Source organism: Eulemur rufifrons, chromosome 15 (assembly GCF_041146395.1).
Source record: "Eulemur rufifrons isolate Redbay chromosome 15, OSU_ERuf_1, whole genome shotgun sequence".
In the NCBI taxonomy this organism is placed as follows: Eukaryota; Metazoa; Chordata; class Mammalia; order Primates; family Lemuridae; genus Eulemur; species Eulemur rufifrons.
The window spans coordinates 10,507,860-10,527,602 of NC_090997.1; the positions used below are offsets into that span (position 1 = coordinate 10,507,860).

The 19,743-nt window shown below is 43.9% G+C and overlaps 2 protein-coding genes across 5 annotated transcripts; one reads left to right on the forward strand and one right to left on the reverse strand.

The window, feature by feature from the left end:
* The first annotated feature begins 689 nt into the window (after positions 1-689).
* Positions 690-8,927, forward strand: APOBEC2 (apolipoprotein B mRNA editing enzyme catalytic subunit 2). Its single transcript, XM_069488713.1, has 2 exons — positions 690-832; positions 8,384-8,927. Exons 1-2 carry the CDS (start codon positions 690-692, stop codon positions 8,925-8,927), a joined length of 687 nt encoding a protein of 228 aa, XP_069344814.1.
* A 5,049-nt stretch (positions 8,928-13,976) lies between these two features.
* On the reverse strand, positions 13,977-19,743 carry OARD1 (O-acyl-ADP-ribose deacylase 1). Of its 4 annotated transcripts, none has more exons than XM_069488059.1 (6): positions 19,574-19,743; positions 18,731-18,810; positions 18,245-18,389; positions 17,189-17,247; positions 15,998-16,110; positions 13,977-14,637 (listed from the first exon to the last, which is right to left on the reverse strand). In XM_069488059.1, the coding sequence occupies exons 2-6, from the start codon at positions 18,767-18,769 to the stop codon at positions 14,535-14,537; spliced, it is 459 nt and encodes a 152-aa protein (XP_069344160.1). In that variant the 5' UTR covers positions 18,770-18,810; positions 19,574-19,743; the 3' UTR covers positions 13,977-14,534. The 4 variants fall into 4 exon arrangements, with proteins under 4 accessions (XP_069344160.1, XP_069344159.1, XP_069344158.1 ...); XM_069488058.1 differs by having other exon boundaries at positions 19,442-19,743; XM_069488057.1 differs by having other exon boundaries at positions 19,426-19,743.

A 19,743-nucleotide genomic window follows, 5' to 3' on the forward strand; every position in this document is an offset into this window, starting at 1 on the left:
TTTTGTAGAGACAGGATCTCGATATGTTGCCCAGACTGGTCTCAAACTCCTGGCCTCAAGTGATCCTCCCACCTTGGCCTCCCAAAGTGCTGGGGATTGCAGGCATGAGCCACTGCACCCGGCCAGGACCCTCCTTTCTTGAACCTAAGTTCCCCCAAAGGAAATGGCCTGGGTCTCTTTGCGACTATCCTCTGCAACACACGTCCCATCCCGCTTAAAGCTCTGAGAGGGCCTCTCTCCTAAATCTGGATGCCCGCCCTGTGCCCCTCTCACACTCTCCCCCAAGGGAGCTCGGAAAGTTGGGTGGGAAACCAAGGGTAGAATATGAGGTGAGAGAGGAGGGAGAAGGGGAAAGGAGCAGGCCAAGCCACCCCCACCTGCCAGCTTCCTGTCTTTGCCTACTGATAAATAGGGGATACTAATGGCCAGATTTTCCATTCCCCCACCACAGCACCCGCCGTCACTCAATTAAAAAAAGATAGAGGGAGAGGACCTGGGGGAGGGGCAGCAGGCCTTGGTTATAAAGCCTGTAGTTAGGTGGGGAGAGCACGCAGCCTGGCCTGCCGGGTCCCCTTCCCGTCATTCCCAGCCAGATTTAGCTGCTGACAGCTGCTTGGGACTCTGCCGCCAGGGCCTGGCGCGGACCTGCCACCTTTCCTCTCTCAGCAACCCCAGAGCCACAGCCCCTCATGGCCCAGAAGGAAGAGGCCACTGCGGCCGCTGCGCCGGCCGCTGCGCCTGCCTCCCAGAATGGGGAGGATCTGGAGAACCTGGACGACCCCGAAAAGCTGAAGGAGCTGATTGAGCTGCCGCCCTTTGAGATCGTCACAGGGTGAGCCTTGGGTATGGGCCTGCGTGCTTCTCCCCTAGCAGAGCACAGGCTGGGGCAGGCTGTGGGAATCCAGGCTGGTAACTAGGGTCAGGGTGAGCCACAATGCTGCAGCAGCAAGATTACTCCTGTGGGCACAGCAGGGCTACAGGGGACCCAGCGGCAAACCTCTAGTGGCCGTTCAGGGTGACACCTAGGACTCTCTAATCAGGGGGAGGTAGGAGGAGCTCCTTGGAGGCAAGAGCCCAGAGAATGAAACCCTCAGGCCTCCTGGTATTGGGATAGTCACCTGCCTCTCTAGGTGGAGACTTAGTCCCAGGGAGTTTGATGAGGACAGAGGATGAAATAGGAACATTTAAATATGGCCCCAGTCAAGGCACCCCCTGCCCTCAACTTCACTCTTTGCTTCTGAGTGGGTCTCTCCTTCATCTGTATGTCTATAGCCCTTGCTTTCTCTTTTTCTTTCTTTCTTTAGAAAAAGAGACAGGGTCTTGCTCTGTTACTAAGGCTGGAGTGCAGTGGTGTAATTATAGCTCACTGCAGCCTTGAACTTCCGTCTAGCCCTTTCTTTAGAGCCTCCGTTTGGAGTAGGAGATCCTAAGACAGGAAAGACAGATCCATCCTTTCCCAAGGCTTCGTGAGAAGCAGTTTTTTCCTTACTGAATCTTTTCTGAGTCTCCTCAGGGGCTGTCCAGACCCACCTCTAGGGAAACAGAGAAGTTACAGCGCAGATAACACAGGGGCCATGGACAGAGGGGCTGTTCCAACACCCTCAGCCACAGCCTGGAGGGACTGGGGCCCAGAGAAAAGGGTCCAGAGGCTCCAAAGAGGGGGCTGTGTACAGGGCCTTTGTCTTGCCAGATTATGGCATCTCCAGGAGTAAAGTCAAGTGGTCTTCCTCCTCTTCCCTCTCTATTCCAGCAGTGGAAAACCCTGCTAAATTCCTAAGCAAAGAATAAAAACAGAGTATGTGGCGGTCACGTTTCCTCCCTGAGCCCAAGGTTTCCTTCATGAGGTCTCCAGTAATGCCCACGTGCAGTGTGGGCTCCGCACTAAGAGAAGTTTCAGGAAGAATGGAGGGATGATGTCTTCAAGGAGGAAAAGGAGCCCTGGGTGGCAATTTGGACGTGCTGTTTTAAGCGCGGCAAGTGATTTTCATCTTGGCCTCAGTTTATCATTTATAACATGAGGAAACTACACTAGTTGATTCCTAAGGTCCCTTCCAGCTCAGCAATTTTCTGACTTCTAAGAGAACCTAAGGGAAAATGTGAACTTCCGTTTGCCCATGACCACCCAACTAATCTCACTCACATCCTAGGATTAAGGGAGCAGCTGAGCACAGATTAATATAGACACAGGGAAAGCCTAGGGCAACCAGGCCAAGAGAGTCCACAATTCCAGCGGCTCTCTTATGGAGAGAGATCCTTTTTCTAACACCTAAGCATGCTGGTATCCTTGGTCACACAAACACGTGTACACACACACTCCACTCTGTGCGGCATTGTGATCTCCCCAGCACAGGGACGTGTAGGTAAAGAATTGAACTGTGTCTGTCTTGAGTTGAACATGCTTTGGGGTCCCAGGGCTGGGGGTCCTGAAGGGTTAAGTCCTCTGATGTAACTTACATTTCTCCCGGGCTTTAAAATCACAACATACTTTCACACACATGAGCTCATTCAACCCTCAGCACAATGCTAGGAGAGGGAGATGTATTATTGTTACTTTACAGATGCGAAAACTGAGACTCAGGGAGACTGAGTGATATGTCCAAGACTACAGAACCAGTAAGCGGCAGGTCTTTTGACTCCTGCCAAGTGTCCTTTCCTCTGGTCTCTTATTAATCCCGAGTTCCAGGTTTCCCAGAGTTCCAGGTATCTCCATCTGCAAGGTGGTAAGAGTAAGAGGCTTCCCACGACTCAAGGCTCAGAATAGAGGCACAGCGGGGCAGCTTTCTGAGCACTGTGAGGGCAGTGCAGGCGGGAGGCAGAGCCCTGTTTCCTGGCCACAAGCAACAGCTGTGGAGATCTGTCTGTCTCCTGGCCCCCTCAGGGTAAACACATGGCTTAAAATAGCCCAGAGGTACAGCTACATCTGTGCAGGGATAGGGTAAGGGGACAGCTTTCCTCTCCTTCCCTCTCCAGATGCCCTGGAGTCAAAGGGGTCTGCAAAGCAGTTTCTTTCCTAGCATGGACTCCCGCAGGGAATGGATCCACAGTACTCTTTATATGAGGGCCGGCGACAGTGGAAGAGCAGGTGGCTTTTCCGGCAACAGTCTGAAGTGAGGAGGGAGTACCTGGTAGGAAGGCGAGAGATACCCCGCTCAGAGTGATTCTGGTTGAATAGGGTACTCAGGGCACACAAAGCAAAACTAAGCACATTAACAAAATAACATGGTGGAAAGTGCTGGAAAAAAGGTCTAAAATTGCCATAGTGTGCTGCAGCCAGCTCCTAGTGGCTTGAGAGTTGATTGTGCACATCTCTTCCTGACTCAGCATCTAGAGACATCATGTTGGTAGCTTGACATCTCCACACTGGGAATATTTACATTATGGAAATCAGGGTTGGTTTGTTTTTTTGCTTTCTTTCTTTCAGAGAGCTGGGTGTTAAACACTTACCAGCACACCACTGAAAAAGAGAAACCTCTGAAAGTGAGAGGAAGAGTTTAGAAGGGTAATGCTTAAAATGGAGCTTTTAAAGGACATGATTTGAGGCCTGGAGAAGGCCAATACTAGCTTCAATTGACTGTCTACTGTTGTCCAAAATCTGAGAGGTTGGATCACTCACTCTGATACAGAAACTAAACCTCAGAGGGATAAATCATTTGGCCAAAGCTTGTACATGGAATAGGGTGTGAACCCCAGGACCATCTGACTCCAAATCACCACACTGCATCCAAAAAAAGAGACTATATTTTCACAAACATTAACTGAATAATTGTTCATTTACTGCCTGTTTCCCCCTTTTCACCTCCATGAGGACAGGACTTGGACTTTTTACTGCTTTATCCCTAGCACCTAGCTCCTAGTAGGTACTCAGTAAATATCCGTTGAATAAATGGATGCATTAATGAAGAAGCATCTGTTGTGTTAGCCAGTGGTCCCCAATCTTTTTGGCACTAGGGACCGTTCTCGTGGAATACAATTTTTCCATGGACCAGGGAGTGCTGGGGATGGTTTCGGGATGATTCAAGCGCATTACATTTATTGTGCACTTTACTTCTATCATTATTACATTGTAATATACAATGAAATAATTATACAACTCACCCTAGGTTGGGGACCCCTGTGTTAGGCTCTCTGTCAGACATCAGGATAGGGAAGGAACTGGGGGAGGATTTCTCGAGGAGAGCAGCTCAAGGATACACGGAGATCCAGTGGTGCTAGGCTTAGGTAAGAATTCTCCCGGCTCGTGCCTGCCCCTCAACACTGCACGCTGTAGGGGAGCTCTGGGGCACCGCTGGTTGTCTCTCCATCTCTCCATCCCAGTGAGGAGTGACTGTGGCTCTGCCTGGCAGCACCTTGATGTGCATTTGTCTTTGTCTATGGTTATGTTGTGTATGTTTTTGCAGAAAGCAGAACCTGCTATCAAAGGGATTATTACGGAACAGAGATAAATGGCAGACGGGGTGATTTTTCTTTCAACCACTTCTTTAGCTACCAGTAGCTTACTCTGGCCATGTGAGGAGCACAGAGAGAAGAGGCAGGGTCCAGAGGAGAAGGGAGGGGCAAGGAGCGAGGGGCCTTTGACACCAGTTACTGCCGTAGCCCTTCCCCCTCACCTTGGACTCTGGAGCTTGCTGGCCAGTGTGCCATCAAGAAGACAAGACAGGCCCCTGACCCTGGCCACCCTGGCCTACACTGAGGGTTGTTGGGAGGTCAGAGCTCAGACTAAAGACCACGGCTCCCAGGGAAAAGGGGCAGGCTCAGGATAGCCTTGGGTAAAATCCCATGCAGTCCTGCAATCTGGAGCTCCCTTCTCAGCTCTAGGAAATCAGGCTGCTAGAACCCTCTGCTTCTGCTCCATACTATTCTTTCTGACTATGCTCACTCCTTGGCATCCACTTTGAAAGTGGTCTGAAAAGGGAGAAGGCCAACAAAACCAGAATCCTGCCTCTTTCAAGCAGGTCCCCGAAAGGTCCAGTGAGGGAAAGCTAAAACAAGTCAACACACAATTACCTGTGAGATTTTCCAGTCCATGGATTATTTTGAAACAAATGTTTCATCTTAGACCAGCTTCTACTACCCTCCAGGTTGCTTCCTTTCACAGTATATTTATGCTTAGGAAATGCAAACGTTTTCACATGAATCTGAGAAAAATATGTATTACATTCACTTATATCCCTTCTCCCTCCATCAAGCAGACCATCTTCCCAATTTTTTCTAGATATTTGGAGTCTCCATTTCCTCCCAAGAGAATTGCAATGCCTAGTAGCCTGGGTCTAAGCAATGAAGTGTGACTGGCCTTGTCTGCAGAAAGTATGAGGAAGTGGTGCTAAAAGCAGCACTATTAGAGGCTGGAGGGAGGAAATAGGAATCATGCTGTTGCTTTTATGCCGGAAGAAGTGATTGGATCAGGGGAAAATACTTTACTACTAGTACTTGTCTCCTGACCACCACTCCAACACACTCACTCATTCTCTCTCTCCCTCTCTCTCTCACACACACACACACACACACACACACACACAATTTTAGCAGTAAAATATTTACTGGGGTTAGGAGTAAAGGTCTACAACTAAATATGGTACTTAGGCACATCATGCTATTTGAAAAAATAATGTTTGTGATTATTTAAGAAATTAGGTCACTATTTCCTTCCTTCCACTAGTAGGCATAGTAATATTGACTTAATTTGTGAGTCTGTGAAATCACCCAAGATGGCCATGTTGTCTAGCTTTCTGGAGAAATTTCAGACCGCTACCCACCTTTGTTCTCCTTGTTTCTTTCCCCCCAGGATCTGCCTATTTTAGTCTGTGGAAAGCCCAAAGAACCTCATTTGCCCTTTTTGCTCCTTTTAGAAGACCAAGCAGCCCACGGAGAACCCAAGCAAGCTCAGTCTCTGAGCAAACCCAACAGGGAGCCAAAACCTTCCCTACCTTTCCTTTGCCCCCTGAAAACACTTCTTCTCCTGAGCCACTTAATACAGAAGGCCCCGTTGAGTAGACTCTGGGGCTGCTGGCTGGAAGGTCAGAAATGGCTATTTATAGAGGTGACCTTTCTTCCTCTCCCTTAAGTTTCAGGTTTCTATGGGTCTTCTCCTCTTGCTTAGGGAAGAGGAGGAGGGGAAAATGTCAGAGCTTAAGAGAGGCTGAGAGAAGCAGCCATCTCATAACCATCGAGCCAACTTGCAGCTACACGCTGGGCCAGATTCGTATTTTCACTGAGCTGCACTTAGCTAAGTTGGAGCAATGCTTTTGGGGTTTCCAGAAGGAAACCTGAGGGACCACATGGGTAGCTAATGCTGAAGCCTCCAAGCTAACCAAGTAGTCATGAACACTTCCAAAAGTTCCACGTGAGGATCCCCCACCATACAGGCGGCTCTGGATTGAACTTGGGGAGGCAGGTAGTATGGCAAAAGGTCTTGAAGAACTAAAAAAGGTTTGGGAAAGAAAGGTAAGCTCTGTGCTTCTCGGGAGCAAAAAGCCACTCCAGGGAGTGAAGAGACCATTTAGCAACTGGCAGAGTTCAGAAGTGGTCTGGTGGGGTGAGTGTAATTAGGGAGAGTTCACTACATAAGTGAATTCCCAGCAGGGATTGAAAGAGGAGAGGGGAAACATCAGGGGATCCATTCTCCTAAAATGTTAAGTAAACGATAAACACCCTCAACCAGAAACAAGGGGATGGAGAACTAAGGACAGTACCCAGAGGAATCCTGGGTCTGGTCCTCAAAACATATCATCTCCATGGTCACCTGACAGCAAGAGACATGGGAACTTGGTGAAGAAAATCTGGTGATCTGGTGATGGGCAGGGGTTGGGGGAATCCTACAGGGAGATAAGTTTACTCAGATCTTTGGAATCTGCTGCTTATCTCTAAGCAGCCAAGGCCCTGGGACACCAGGGATTCCACTGCAGCCCAGGGAGTCTGGTGAACTTTCTAGGGCAAGACAAGGCATAGAGACAGGAAATGGTGGAGTTAATGGTACCAGAGGTATCTTCTGGGGCAGCTACAGAGATTACACTTTTAAAAAGGAAAGCATTCAACCTCTCTAGTTGGATTCATCCTCTCCTCTTTCTTACATTTTTAATCTCTGCTATTAAAATCTCATTTTCCTTGGCCTCCAAACCTGCACAAATCTTCCCTAGTTTAGAAAAACACACTTATACCTAAAAATAAAAATAATCGCCAACTCTGATGCTCTAGCCCCTCTTTTTCTTTCCGTGTAACTACAAAACGTTTCACAAAACCTGGCCTTTGCCCACTGCTTTCATTTCCTAATCATCCATCTCCTCCTCAAAGCCCCCGACACCATCATCACCAAGTCTAGCGTCCTAGACACCTAGTGAGCTGTTTCAATTTCAGGCTTTTCCCCAGCTTCACTCCATCTGCCCAGTGCCACCACAGTAATCTTCCACGGACAACATTTTTATGCTTTTCTTCTACTCAAGAACCTGCAACAGTTCTGCACAGCCTTCTGAATCGAGGCTAAACTTTCAAGAACCTTCATAATACATACCCTAGTCTACCTATCCATTTTTAGCAGGCTTCTAAGATTCTTGGCTGTATCTTCTCTGTCCAGCTAGAATCTAGCTGCTAGATTATAAGCATCTGGAGGGCAGAGGCCAAGTCTTTTAAGATTTTGAAGTGATTCCATACTTTATAAAAGCTTAATTATCCCAAGGTACCCTTGGGTAGTCTGGCCTCTTAGATACAAATTCTTGAATCCTGGCCATGTGACAATCCTTTCACCTGAAGGGCAAGATAGACTTGAGAAACAGCCACCAGGAGAACATGGTACTGCAAGTATTAGGCCATTTCATGCCCAAGATGCAATTTACAAGTTACAAGTTACAAGGAGGAGAGGTGAAAGCATGAAATGCTCTGTGAAATCTTTGTCTTGCTTTTCACGAGAAATTTTACATGCTTGATACTTAGTCGGCCACTTACTGGAATCATCTGGAAAGCTTTTTATAAAATACTGATGCCTGGGCCCCCTCTCCAGTTTGTTCTGATTTCATTGGTTTGATGTGAGGCCCAGGCATTGACATATTTATAGTCCTTTAGGTGATTCTAAGCCATATCCTGTTAAAGATGCACTGATTTAGAAATGTAGGGTTATGTTGTGCTGGAAGAGATAGTGTTTGGAGACCCTAGCAGGGTACCCGAACGCACCCCTCCCCCCCCACATTCTCTCTCCTCTCCTTCAGATAAACCCTTTTGGATTCTTTCATGCCTTTTTGTTACTGATGCTAGTACAGGCAAGGCCTGCTTATGGTACGAGTGAATGTGTCTCTGAGGCACTGATCTGGAAGAGCTACCTACTCTAAGGTAGTCCTAGAAATAAGAACTCATCATTCTCTCTTCCTCCTTGTCCCTTTGTCTCTTTGACCTACAGGGAGCGGCTGCCTGTCAACTTCTTTAAGTTTCAGTTCCGGAATGTGGAGTACAGTTCCGGGCGGAACAAGACCTTCCTCTGCTATGTGGTTGAAGTGCAGAGCAAGGGAGGCCAAGTGCAGGCATCTCGGGGATACCTAGAGGATGAGCACGCAGCTGCCCATGCAGAAGAGGCCTTCTTCAACACCATCCTGCCAGCCTTCGACCCAGCCCTGCGGTACAATGTCACCTGGTACGTGTCCTCTAGCCCCTGTGCAGCTTGCGCCGACCGCATTATCAAAACCCTTAACAAGACCAAGAACCTGCGCCTGCTCATTCTGGTGGGGAGACTCTTCATGTGGGAGGAGCCGGAGATCCAGGCTGCTCTGAGGAAGCTGAAGGAGGCTGGCTGCAAACTGCGCATCATGAAGCCCCAGGACTTCGAGTACATCTGGCAGAATTTTGTAGAGCAAGAAGAGGGTGAATCCAAGGCCTTTGAGCCCTGGGAGGACATTCAGGAGAACTTCCTATACTATGAGGAGAAGTTGGCTGATATCCTGAAGTAGGCAACTGGGCTCGGCCTCACGTGAGTTTTCCTGGTGCCATGGGAGGAATTTCCTGTTATTAAATGTTAACTTGGGTAGAAGGCTTGAGGTCAGGTAGAATGAATGGTATAATGTTTGATTTTCCTTTGCAAAGGTTTCATTGCTCTGCTTTTGGTTGGTTGCAAAAACATTTTATAACATCCTATCTTGTTTTGTCTTTCCTTCAAATCCCTCTCCTTAAACTCTTTTCCCTCCTTCCCTTTATATCAAAGTAATTTCCCCATAACTTCAAATACCCAAGGTTGACAGGGATTCTAAAGTTTTGATGAGACAGAATGACTTTTAGTAAGATTTAGATGGCGCAAAGACCAGGTACTGAACAACAGCAGAGAAGATACATAAATCTCCAGAGCGTGCCCCAGGTACAGGTGTCCTCCCTCACTAACTCCAGACACCCTCTAGATGCTCTGCTCCCACTCCCATTTGCACTCTTACCATTGTATTTTTCTCTCATGCAGGTTTTTCATTCCTTCAGAGGCAATTTTTTCACTTTTGGTACTTTTGAAATTCCCCAAATGGATATGTATTCAACGTTTTGGGGGCCAGACCTGCTTTCATGTTTTCAAACAAATGGCTACGCTTTGCAGGAGACCAGTAATTGCTGTGTGGATGTATAATGCAAGAACATTTTCCTTATGTTGAGAAGACCTCAGCAGGACTCATGAAATATGCTGAACACAGGAATGGGGATAATATAGCAAAGAACTAGACCATGAAGGAATGTTCAAAGGGTTAAAAAGATGTTTGTAAATTAGGCAGCAGCTCAGAGGTAGCCTCCCACAGGTATAAAGAGGTGATAGGAAAACTAGAAGTAAAGATTAGCTATTTAAGCAAATAATTAGGACACAATTAAGGCCAATTTGGCCCCTTGCTGAGGGTAAATTAGACTCTTACACAAACAGGCCAATTACCCTCAGGAAAGAGGGTTAAAGGATCCTCATCTTTTTTTGAATTTGGTCTGATCAAGTTTGCTCCTACAGAAATGCTATGACTAATCCCCTTTACATGGCCTGAGTTACTGATCAAAATCGTCCAGGAATTGAGAAGTGGTCTTCACCACCCTCTTACCCAACTTTAATTCTGGAGCAACTCACATATTAATAAAACATGAAAGCAACATGATTCCATGAAAATAATTCAATTTATATTTGGTGTCTCTCACTCCTAAAACCCTTAAGAGAAGATGTTGCTTCATGGACACATTTAGGAAATATCAATGTTCCAGACCTTGATGTTGGCAGGTGTTTCCTATTAGACAGACATGCACACTGAGTACCTGATCATTCTCAAACTGAGCATTCGCCGATCCACGAAGACATGATTTTCAGCCATTTCTTACAAAAACCCACTCATTGAATTCAGTGAGACTAAGGTAGGGTAATATACTCTGCTCAGATAAAACAAGACACCACACTGGGTAGTGGTAAATAGTAGTAAAAACAGATTTCTGAGGGTGACCTCTGAAAATACAAAATTTAACTTTTAAAATTCCTTAAGATTTTTTTAGTGTAAGTATTAGTCACTGTAATTATAAACCCTACATTGATTCTACAGAATGATGATTGGTAGCTTAATTTTAACGCCAATATACTTTCTTCTTAAACATCTTTCACTGTTATTGGCTACTTCTTCTAGCTGTCCAACCAGTAAGTTCTCAGGGCCTTTTTCCTCCACCCAGCGCTTTTTTTTTCCATTAAAATTAAGCATTTCAAGGAAGATTAAAAAGATCTTTTAATTTTGGATGATTGAGGGTTGTATCTTATACTAATCTAAACGGAAGTAAAAGAAATGTTAGCTTGAGGAAAAAGTTGATTTCTAAGTCAGATTTTTAAAGAACATATTATTGAGGCTGGGCATCGTGGTACATGCCTGTAGTCCCAGCTACTCAGGAGGCTGGGGTAAGAGGATCACTTAAAGCCAGGAGTTTGAGGTTGCTGTGAGCTATGATGACAGCACTGCACTCTACCCAGGACAACAGAGTGAGACTCTATCTCAAAAACCAAACAAGCAAACAAACAAAAATTACTGGACATTTTCCACATTATAAACATCTTTCCATTAGTGTATATACTTATATTATCTGGACGTATTAACACGCTTCCCTGTCTTCTATTTAAGTTGCTCATGTTCCTAAAGGGAAAAGTTAAGATGTATCAAGTTAAAAAAAAAAAAAAAATTGGGATGAGATAGAATTGTAATCTAAAAGCCCAAAAGAACAACCCAAGAAAAGGGCATTTGCTAAATAAAATTTGTCTCATACTTCTTATTTCATCTTTTATTTTTTAAAAAATGACCGAATAGTGTTTAACTATGTATTTAACTCTAGGGAATAGAGTTAAAGCAGATCTCTTCTGGGTTTTTTGAGTGTGAACCACATCAAAACATGAATGAAAGAAACAAACCCAATCCTGGATAAGGCAGAAACCATAGGAGACTATGGAAGAGAAATTCAGGAACTTGTTGGGGAAAGCACACAGAAATCTTAGCTCAAAAAGAGACCAGTATTTGGGGCCAGGAAGGCTCTCAGTAACATGCTTTCTGTTTTTTTCACCAAGGTCTGCCTGCTGCCACCGAGAGACAGCAGAAACATGTATAGCTATCTGGGACATGCCTGTCTTCCTAATACCACTTGCAGCTGGACAGCATTCAACACGAACCAATCCTCCTGGATAAGGCCCTTTGAGGACTTCAAATACACTTCTCATGCTGTAATTCATTTAGGCTGTGCATCTCTCTCTAATGCTGCTCTTGGGAAAGAGGAAAGAGACCTGAAAGGAGAGAAATGCAACCACTTACGGGCACCAGGCATCTGTGAGACTGAAGGTCCTAATTACTCCCCCAAAAGGGGCTACTTAAGGCAAAGAGCCTAAGGTACAGATCTTTGAAATACGCATTTTACGCTAAGTTGGATTCTTTTTTTAAAGAAAGAAAAACAGCAACATTAATAAAAGTAGTGGTGTGGATTTTCTGTGGCCAAGTTTTTTAAGGAACTTGGACATTTGGAAGCTACCATGAATAGTGAGTTCGTTCCAGGCATAGGGATATCCCAGGCTGTGAACCAAGCCATGACATTATAAAGTGGGAGGGAAGATTAAACCAGGACTCATCTAGACAATACAGAATGCTAACTCTCCCATACAGACTTCCCACCATGGCAACCCTCTTAAAATGTTTTCTTCTGTGATTATTTGTAAATGAGGGCCTTTTCTCTTCTCTGAAGACAAGGGTATGGTAGAAGGTGGAACAAAAACCATGGGAAATTTGTTATAAGGTATCTATATCCCAATTGCCAATTAATAAGCAGTAAGCTTCTTGATTAGAGAGGACAGGGTGAAAAGTAGGAGGAGTTCAATGTTCAGATACACATCATTTAAGAGTATTCAATATGTGGTATTTGATGGTGATGATAGGATTATGTCAAAAGTCTCATTTCTTAACTATTTGTTTGAATCCTATGTGGAAGCAAAATTTCACATGTGAATTTCTGGGTGTTTGCCAAACTCTACCTAGGTTTCCAGGAATAATGTGTTCATTCTGATTATCAGGCCATGCCTCCTCTCTCCAGGCTTCAAGTGTGATAAGTCATCGGAATTTGACCCCACCACTACTATCTGCACATAACAAAGCACTTTATCACTTTCCTGCTGAGTCCCAGAATTCCAATTATAGCCAATCCTGGATGAGACTTGGTTTTGCTAAAAGAATCAAGGCTCATACTCCATGAAAAAAATCATAATCTCTTTAAAGGAAGCCTAGGAAACCAATGTTTTGACCCAAGTGTTAAGATTAACAGTCCCTGATTTACAATGGTATGAAAACCATACATATTCAGTACATCCACCCCTGAACTCAACTAACAATAGGTTTACCCAGATGTAGCCCCATCATAAGTTGGGAAGCATCTGCATTTGGAGAGTTAAACGAAATACAGTAATTCTTTAAGTTTCCTCTTATCGCCCTGCTCTCATTTTCAATTCTGTGTATTTAGACATTCTCTCCTTCTTTTTTTCCCTTCAATTTTATTTTATGTGGACAGAAGCCAAGCTTTAAGAAAAGCCGCAGTCTAAAAGTTTGATAATGAACTTGCCCCTGCACTGCCCCTACCCCAACAACATGGAGAACAATTTGTCTGTTCCACATAGAAATATAAAAGTGAAATACTTTTTTGAAACTGTTTCCTCTTATCAGGCTGAAATGTGATAAGAAAACAAGTCTAAAGTACGAAGATTATATTTAACCAGTGCTTTCCTGGTGTTTCAACAAGCCCCTTCTACAACCCAGCGATGCTTTTATACTTTGGAAAGCAGCAAGTCCCATGACAGACCCAGAGTTCACCCTAGGGAGAAAATCAATAGCAAGTCTGGTTGTTTTAACTCTCAATTCCACAGTAAGGAGAAAAAAGAAAACAGTTTCCCCAATAGCTCTCATACTGAACCACTGGCTAAATCCATAAATTTTATTATCCCTCTGAAAACAAGAGGACTTGTCTTATTAGCTTCAGAAGAAAAGGGGAGTCATTCACTACAGTGTTCTGGAGATCCCAGCTGGCCGCACATCAGCATCTTCTATGGAGGTTAAAAACACAAAGAAACCTGGCCATCCCATCCTGTCACCAAATTAGAATTTTTTGAGAGGAGGTAGGCTTTGTTTTTTAAAAAAAAGATTCATATGGATTTTGTTGGGAATTACCGATTTATTGAGTCCCTATTCTGTGCTAAATACTATGCCAAGCATTTACCATATATTATTTCATTTGTTTTCATGATTAAATGCAGACAGATTTAATCACACAAACCATGCAATGGACAGAAGAAAGGAAGAGTTCACCATGAGGAGATTCAAAAAACCTGCCTTTTGATTATTTCAATCCGTAGATCTTGTCCATTCTTACCTCTTGTTTCTCACCTTGCTACTCTTCCCACTGGACCCTCTGTCTGACTCTATGAAATTAAGTTACAGGTGAATCCTCCATTACCCAAGTCCAGAACAATACAGACATGACCACAGAACTTCACTGAATCCCAAGAAAAAGATTTATTTTTCCACTTTTGTCACTACAAATTCCTGGTTAACAAGGTAGAACTCAATTTGTAATTAAAAAAAAAAAAAAAACCTATAACTCTCCTAGGGTAAATATGATGACATAAGGATAATACCAAGTTAAGTGTACAAATGACAAAAAATTCCAAACTAAAACAATCATCCTTCCTGAAATTCCTCTTGAAAAGCAGAGAAGCAGAATCAATGCTGCCACCCAGTGGCCAGCTAAACAAATCAGGTAGCATACTGAAGCAAAACAGACATCAGAGGCCCAACTATCTGGTTTCCCTGCCTATCATCAGGCTACCTACTCCTTACCTTTCTGCAAAAAAACACAACATACCCAAAGCAATCCCTCCTCCAGAGTCCTAGTCCAAATACTGGAAAATAGCAACCGAAGTCTGTCTTGTGACACAGACTATTTCACATGAAACTTTCCTCTGCCCATTTTAAGGTCAGTTTGCCCAGTCCTATGGCCCAGAAGGTATGATACAGGAGAACATGGACACATCCAAAATGTTCATCTGTTCAGAGTGTATACACGGTAATTTTGATGTCTGTTGCTTCAAATACCTCCTCGATCATCGCGGATACATTTTCCCACTGCAGACGATCGAGACCACATCCAATCCTGAAAAAGACAAAACATCTCCATTGGTAATGAAGGTATCCAGGAAATTGCTCCTTCCCTCTTCCTTTAGGCTGTATCCACCTAAAGCATAAAACCAAGTTATCTAGTCTCACACCTATAGGCAGCCATGGTGGAAGTTGGGAAATCAATTTTTCTTATGAGTCACCTAAGACTATTCCTAGACAGCCTTAACATCCAACAACTTTCACTTCTCTTTGCCTAGGAAGATACCACTTTTCAACTATTTCATGCTACATTTAGAAACGTATACCTCTGCCGTGACAGGGGAGACTCATTATCCCTCTATGTCTACTGATAAAAATTGGCTGTGGATCGATGGGGGAAAGGCTGGTATTTTAAAAATGCATTTATGATAATGAAATGTTAAGGAAGACAAAGAGAAGAATGGACAAGGAACAGGATCTCTGCCAAAAGAAAGTCAAGATGAAACGTTGAGAAATGCTAAGCTGGTTGTACTCCAAGAGTAAGGTCTTTGCAACACCCTGGTGAGAAACCTTAATCAGCCCATAAAATTCTACTACCTGGCACCTTTCTTCTAAGATGTTACTCTCGATCCTCAACATCTCTAAGGAAAAAAGAGAGGCTTAAAATTGCTAATTTGATATTATAATGTGATAATTAAGTCCACAAAGAATTATGATTTTTTAAAAAAGTAGTTTCTTATACACAAGCCACAATTATATTAAAGACTAATGTAAGATAAGAAGCACTGTAGCCACATTCAAAGTAAGATGGGGCTTGCAATAAAACTACTACAGTGACAGGAAAAGAAAGGAAGCAAAGGAGCTATTGAACCCTAAACGTCATTCCTTTAAGTTCCCAATAGTTAGGGTCCAAGAAGTTACATCAGGGACAGATCCTCAGGGTACTTCCCATGCTGACCACAAACAAACATGCAGTATCAAAGGTAGTGATAATTTCCAACTTTCTCAATGACACAGGATTAATAGGTTAGGGAGACCAGAAATGGTCCAAGAGAGAAATCACAATTGCTTAGTCTTGATTCTTTAGCTTACATCCTTTCAGGAACAGAGGCCAAACTTCAAGCAGAGGATGCTGGGAATTCAATAAATGTGACTAAATAACAATGGTTCCTCCCCACTAAGTAGCCTGAGGCAGGTATGTGTTTCAAGTTAATTGTCCTGATTCATTCAGCTCAAGCTAGAAAATGGCTGTGCCTTGGCCTAAGGTCAACTGGTTCACTTGTGATTTTACAAAGTTTTAAAATTTGTCCACCTTTAAATCTACATTTTGGATTAAGCTTTTAAGTTGTTTGTCTTTGGGTAAGACAATAAACCCCACCAATCAAATCTTCATTTAGGGTCCTGGATTTCCTTGCCTGGGCATGGAGAGGTCCGTGACTCCATTCTTCAGACAATGAGACTTCATGGCCTCTAGACTCTTTTGCAAGTTTTCATAAGTTGGCTTGTGCGAAGCCCTTTTCTTTGTAATCTAGGCACAAAGAAAGGATTCAAACTTTGATTATCCCAAAATGACAGCCAATGGAAAAGTCATCACATTCCCCCAACATCCCGGTAAGTGTATTATTACCAGGATGCTATTAAAAAAACAAGTGCATTGTTATAGAATAGTCTAGAGTAGAGATGACAAACGTCATACTGCCCCTTCCACACTATTATGGGAGGCCCTCAGGGAAATCCAGTAAGTAGAGACTGAAAAACCTAGACTCTGCCATGCAGTAATCTTTCCTTTTCCCAGGAACCCCATGAGATTAGCAGGTTGCGCCCATTGTCAAGTGTTTTTAAGCAACATAGGTGAAAGTCGTTGTGCCACTTCCAAGAGATAAGCAGTATATCTATAAGAAAGAACCCATAATAGCTAAAAATCCCATAAAGAGCCTCTATTTATTTAGAAACTGTGGTTGTTGTTTCTCTATATAAAATAACAGACAGAAAACTGGTAGTGTTCCAGAAACACTGGAAGTGACGTCAGCCTTAAGGACAAAATTCAAAGGGATTAGGACATCTCTCCACTCAGTTTGCCATCCAGAGCAGGCTTGCAGTGTGAGTCACCTATCACCATCACTAAGTAAGCCACACCTTTTCTGGGACCAAAAACCATTTGGGCAGTTGAAGAATCCTATATTCGGGCAGTAGGCAGAAGAGAAGCTGGGTATTACCTGGCACTGCATTTGACACGGAGGAATAGGAGAAAAACCTCTTTGGGAAATATGTCTTTTGAGACATTATTGTTTTTACCTCATTGTGTCTAGAAAAGAAAGTATGGAAGCATCCTTCAAGTTTTGCAAGTCTTAGAACAGGCTTATGGTGAAAGGCACGGTACTCCTTCCCAAGGAGCCCGGATGTAGCCTCACATTCCCTTCTAACCCAGTGCACCTAGTAGTCAGCACCACTGGACCTGAGCTGTCATGAGATCAGAAACTTTTCAACATCCTTATTGTCTAGAATGGAGCACTGTGATCAATACAAATGTAGTGCAGCCCATCTGTTCACCAATCCTTAGAATGTATTAAAAATTGGCCCAGAAAAAGAAAATGGCCCCACCTTACCAAGTAATATATATATCGCCCATCTCTCTTCAGAACAGCCACTTCTCCAGATTTCTTTTCTAAGAAAAACAGTTATTTAATAGTAGAAATGGGAAAAGAAAACACCAATCTCCATTGTTTTTAAATCTTTATAGATCTGAGTTTACCTCAGAACTAGAAATAATTTTCAATGATGAAAAAAACTATCATGTCCTATGACCACTTTGCTCCTTATCAGCCTTCTCAAATACCGTGTTCCATAACAAAAAGCTTTCGTACAATCATGCCTCCTCACATCCCATCTTTTGTCCAGCCCCTAATTTCAAATACACCCTCACTTGCCCACTTAAAAAATTTTAGTGTCTATTTTCTTGAAATTGGCTTAGAATGTACACCATTTTTCACATGCCAAATATATGTTTACTCAATAATGATCTTTTTACATACAAGAGCTGTGTAAAAGCATATTATGAAGAATATAGATATAGTAAAAAGTCCTTGATTGTTAACGAGTTATCAATCCAGAGAAGGCATCACCTTTACAAATAACTACACTATAAAGTAGTAAGAAATTATGTAAGGCAGGGATCAGAATCACCAGGGGACACTAATTTAGCAACCCTGGAATGTGGTCTGAGAAACTGTTTCAGAAGCTCCACATGATTCTAACAAACGATTCTAACAAACATCTCTGGTTTTAAATCATTACTAGAAAGTGATGGGAGGGGTCTGTAAGGATAAGGTTTCTAAACTTCTCTTTGAGTAAGTATATTGGTAAGTATATTAAATGCCAAGCTAATACCTGTGGACTTTGCTAAGCACTTCAGAGTTCTTACAGGTGTCAGAGAAGTGGAGTAACATTATTAAGAAAGTTTGACGATAGAGGAGGAAGAGATGAGAAACTCTTACAAGAATTCAGGTTTGGTGTGATAAGGGACCAAACTAGAGCCCATTATTGTGGAGGAAAAACTTAAATCAACAAGCACTCAGTTATTAGGAACCTCCTCTTTGCATGCACATCTTGTTTATTAAAGTATAACAGGAAATCAAAACAGGTAAGCTGTTTCCAAAACTCACGCTGATTTAACAGTTCTTGCACCCCTCCAAATTTCTTCTTGAAGAGAACAGCTATCCCAGCGCCCATACGACAATCCTCACTGATACAGTGGGCTAAAGAATCTGTTTTAGGGCATGCAAAAAGGTCTCCTTTCACATAAGTGATCTAAAATGGTCAAACGAAAAGAAAATGTTTTATTAGACACAGAAAAGTACTAAGCTTTTTCATTTTTCTTTATTGTGTCCCCCTCCCCCACCTCTCCTATAATTTGACTTAAAGCCTAATCTGCAGAATTTAATTGAAGGAGTTAACTACAACGAATTAAGCATGTGTAAAAGGAAAGTGATGGATGGTTCCTGTCTAGGATCGTATTAGCCTTTCTTCAGTAAATCAGCTAGAGAGAAAAAAAGACAATTCAATTATTGGTTTAATTAAAAAGTGTTTATGCTTTGGACCTCAATTATTCTGGATTTCAGTTCACCAATAAGTTAATAGTTGTTACGCACTCTGCTTCCTTCTGGATCTTCATTAAGGCTGCTGGCCATGATACTCAGTTGCTATTTCCAGAATTTAAGTGTTTCTTCAGCTATGACAAGGGAAAAGGAAGTAAAAATGTTTAGGCAGCCTTAATATATTATTCTCAGTTTGCCCTGTACACCCACTTAGTAGTTTTTCCTCCCCACGTTTATCGCTGAATGTGAGTGCGTTCTGAATCTGGGAAGTAACACGAAACTCTTCTGGAGCAAGGAATGCCCAGGTTCGGACACTGCAGCGACCCGCTAGCATTTCGCGCTTTCCTGGAGCGCCCAGCCCCGCCAGCAGAAGCAAAGGCGGTCCTAAGACACGCCGCCTCCTTTCTGCACTGCCGCTGCCGAGCAAAGCGGACTTAGGACACGCTCCTTTTTCCTGCACGACGCAAAAGCATTGCCCCAGTGGGTTTAGCTTAGAAGAAAAAAAGGAGGGACTTGGCCATAGCCCGGCTAAGCCGCAACCACAGAGTGTACCAGGCAGAGGATGAGCCGCAGGTATGGGGAGGGGAAAGGCGGCCTCTCGAGGAACGTTCACCTCCCCTATTCGGGGGAGGGGGTTGAGAAAGAGTCTAGAGAAGGCTCCCATTCTGTCTCCTATCCTAGAGCGTGTGCATGGGCGTAGGGTCTGTGCTGGGATCCCGTGGGAAGGCTCGCTCAAAGCCCCGACGTACCCGGGTCACCCTTCACCTGGAAAGGAGTCGGCCGTTAGGAGGTCCCCGCCCCGCGGGGAAGGGCTCCGGATCCGACCCTAGTAGGTGGGGAGCAGCAGAGGGGCCCAGATGCGGAACCAATCCCGCTACAGCCTTTAATCGCACGCACCTAAGATGGCCGCCCCCTACCCAGTAGCGGGGCGGAAGCGAGCCCCTCTAGCAAGCTACCCGAGCCCGCACTCTTTGGTGATGGCCGCCGCACTTCCGGCGGTAAATTCCGTGGTTTCCCGCCGCCGCCCAGGCATGCGTGACGAGACTGTCGACAGCGAGCTGGAAAGA

Coding starts and splice junctions, on each gene's coding strand:
- APOBEC2 (XM_069488713.1), top strand. CDS start 690: ATGGCCCAGAAGGAAGAGGCCACTGCGGCCGCTGCGCCGGCCGCTGCG. Junction 833..8,383: donor CCCTTTGAGATCGTCACAGG/GTGAGCCTTGGG, acceptor TTTGACCTACAG/GGAGCGGCTGCCTGTCAACT.
- OARD1 (XM_069488059.1), bottom strand. CDS start 18,769: ATGGCCAGCAGCCTTAATGAAGATCCAGAAGGAAGCAGA. Junction 17,248..18,244: donor GCAAGAACTGTTAAATCAGC/GTGAGTTTTGGA, acceptor TGTTTTTCTTAG/AAAAGAAATCTGGAGAAGTG. Junction 16,111..17,188: donor GGCGATATATATATTACTTG/GTAAGGTGGGGC, acceptor CTTTGTGCCTAG/ATTACAAAGAAAAGGGCTTC.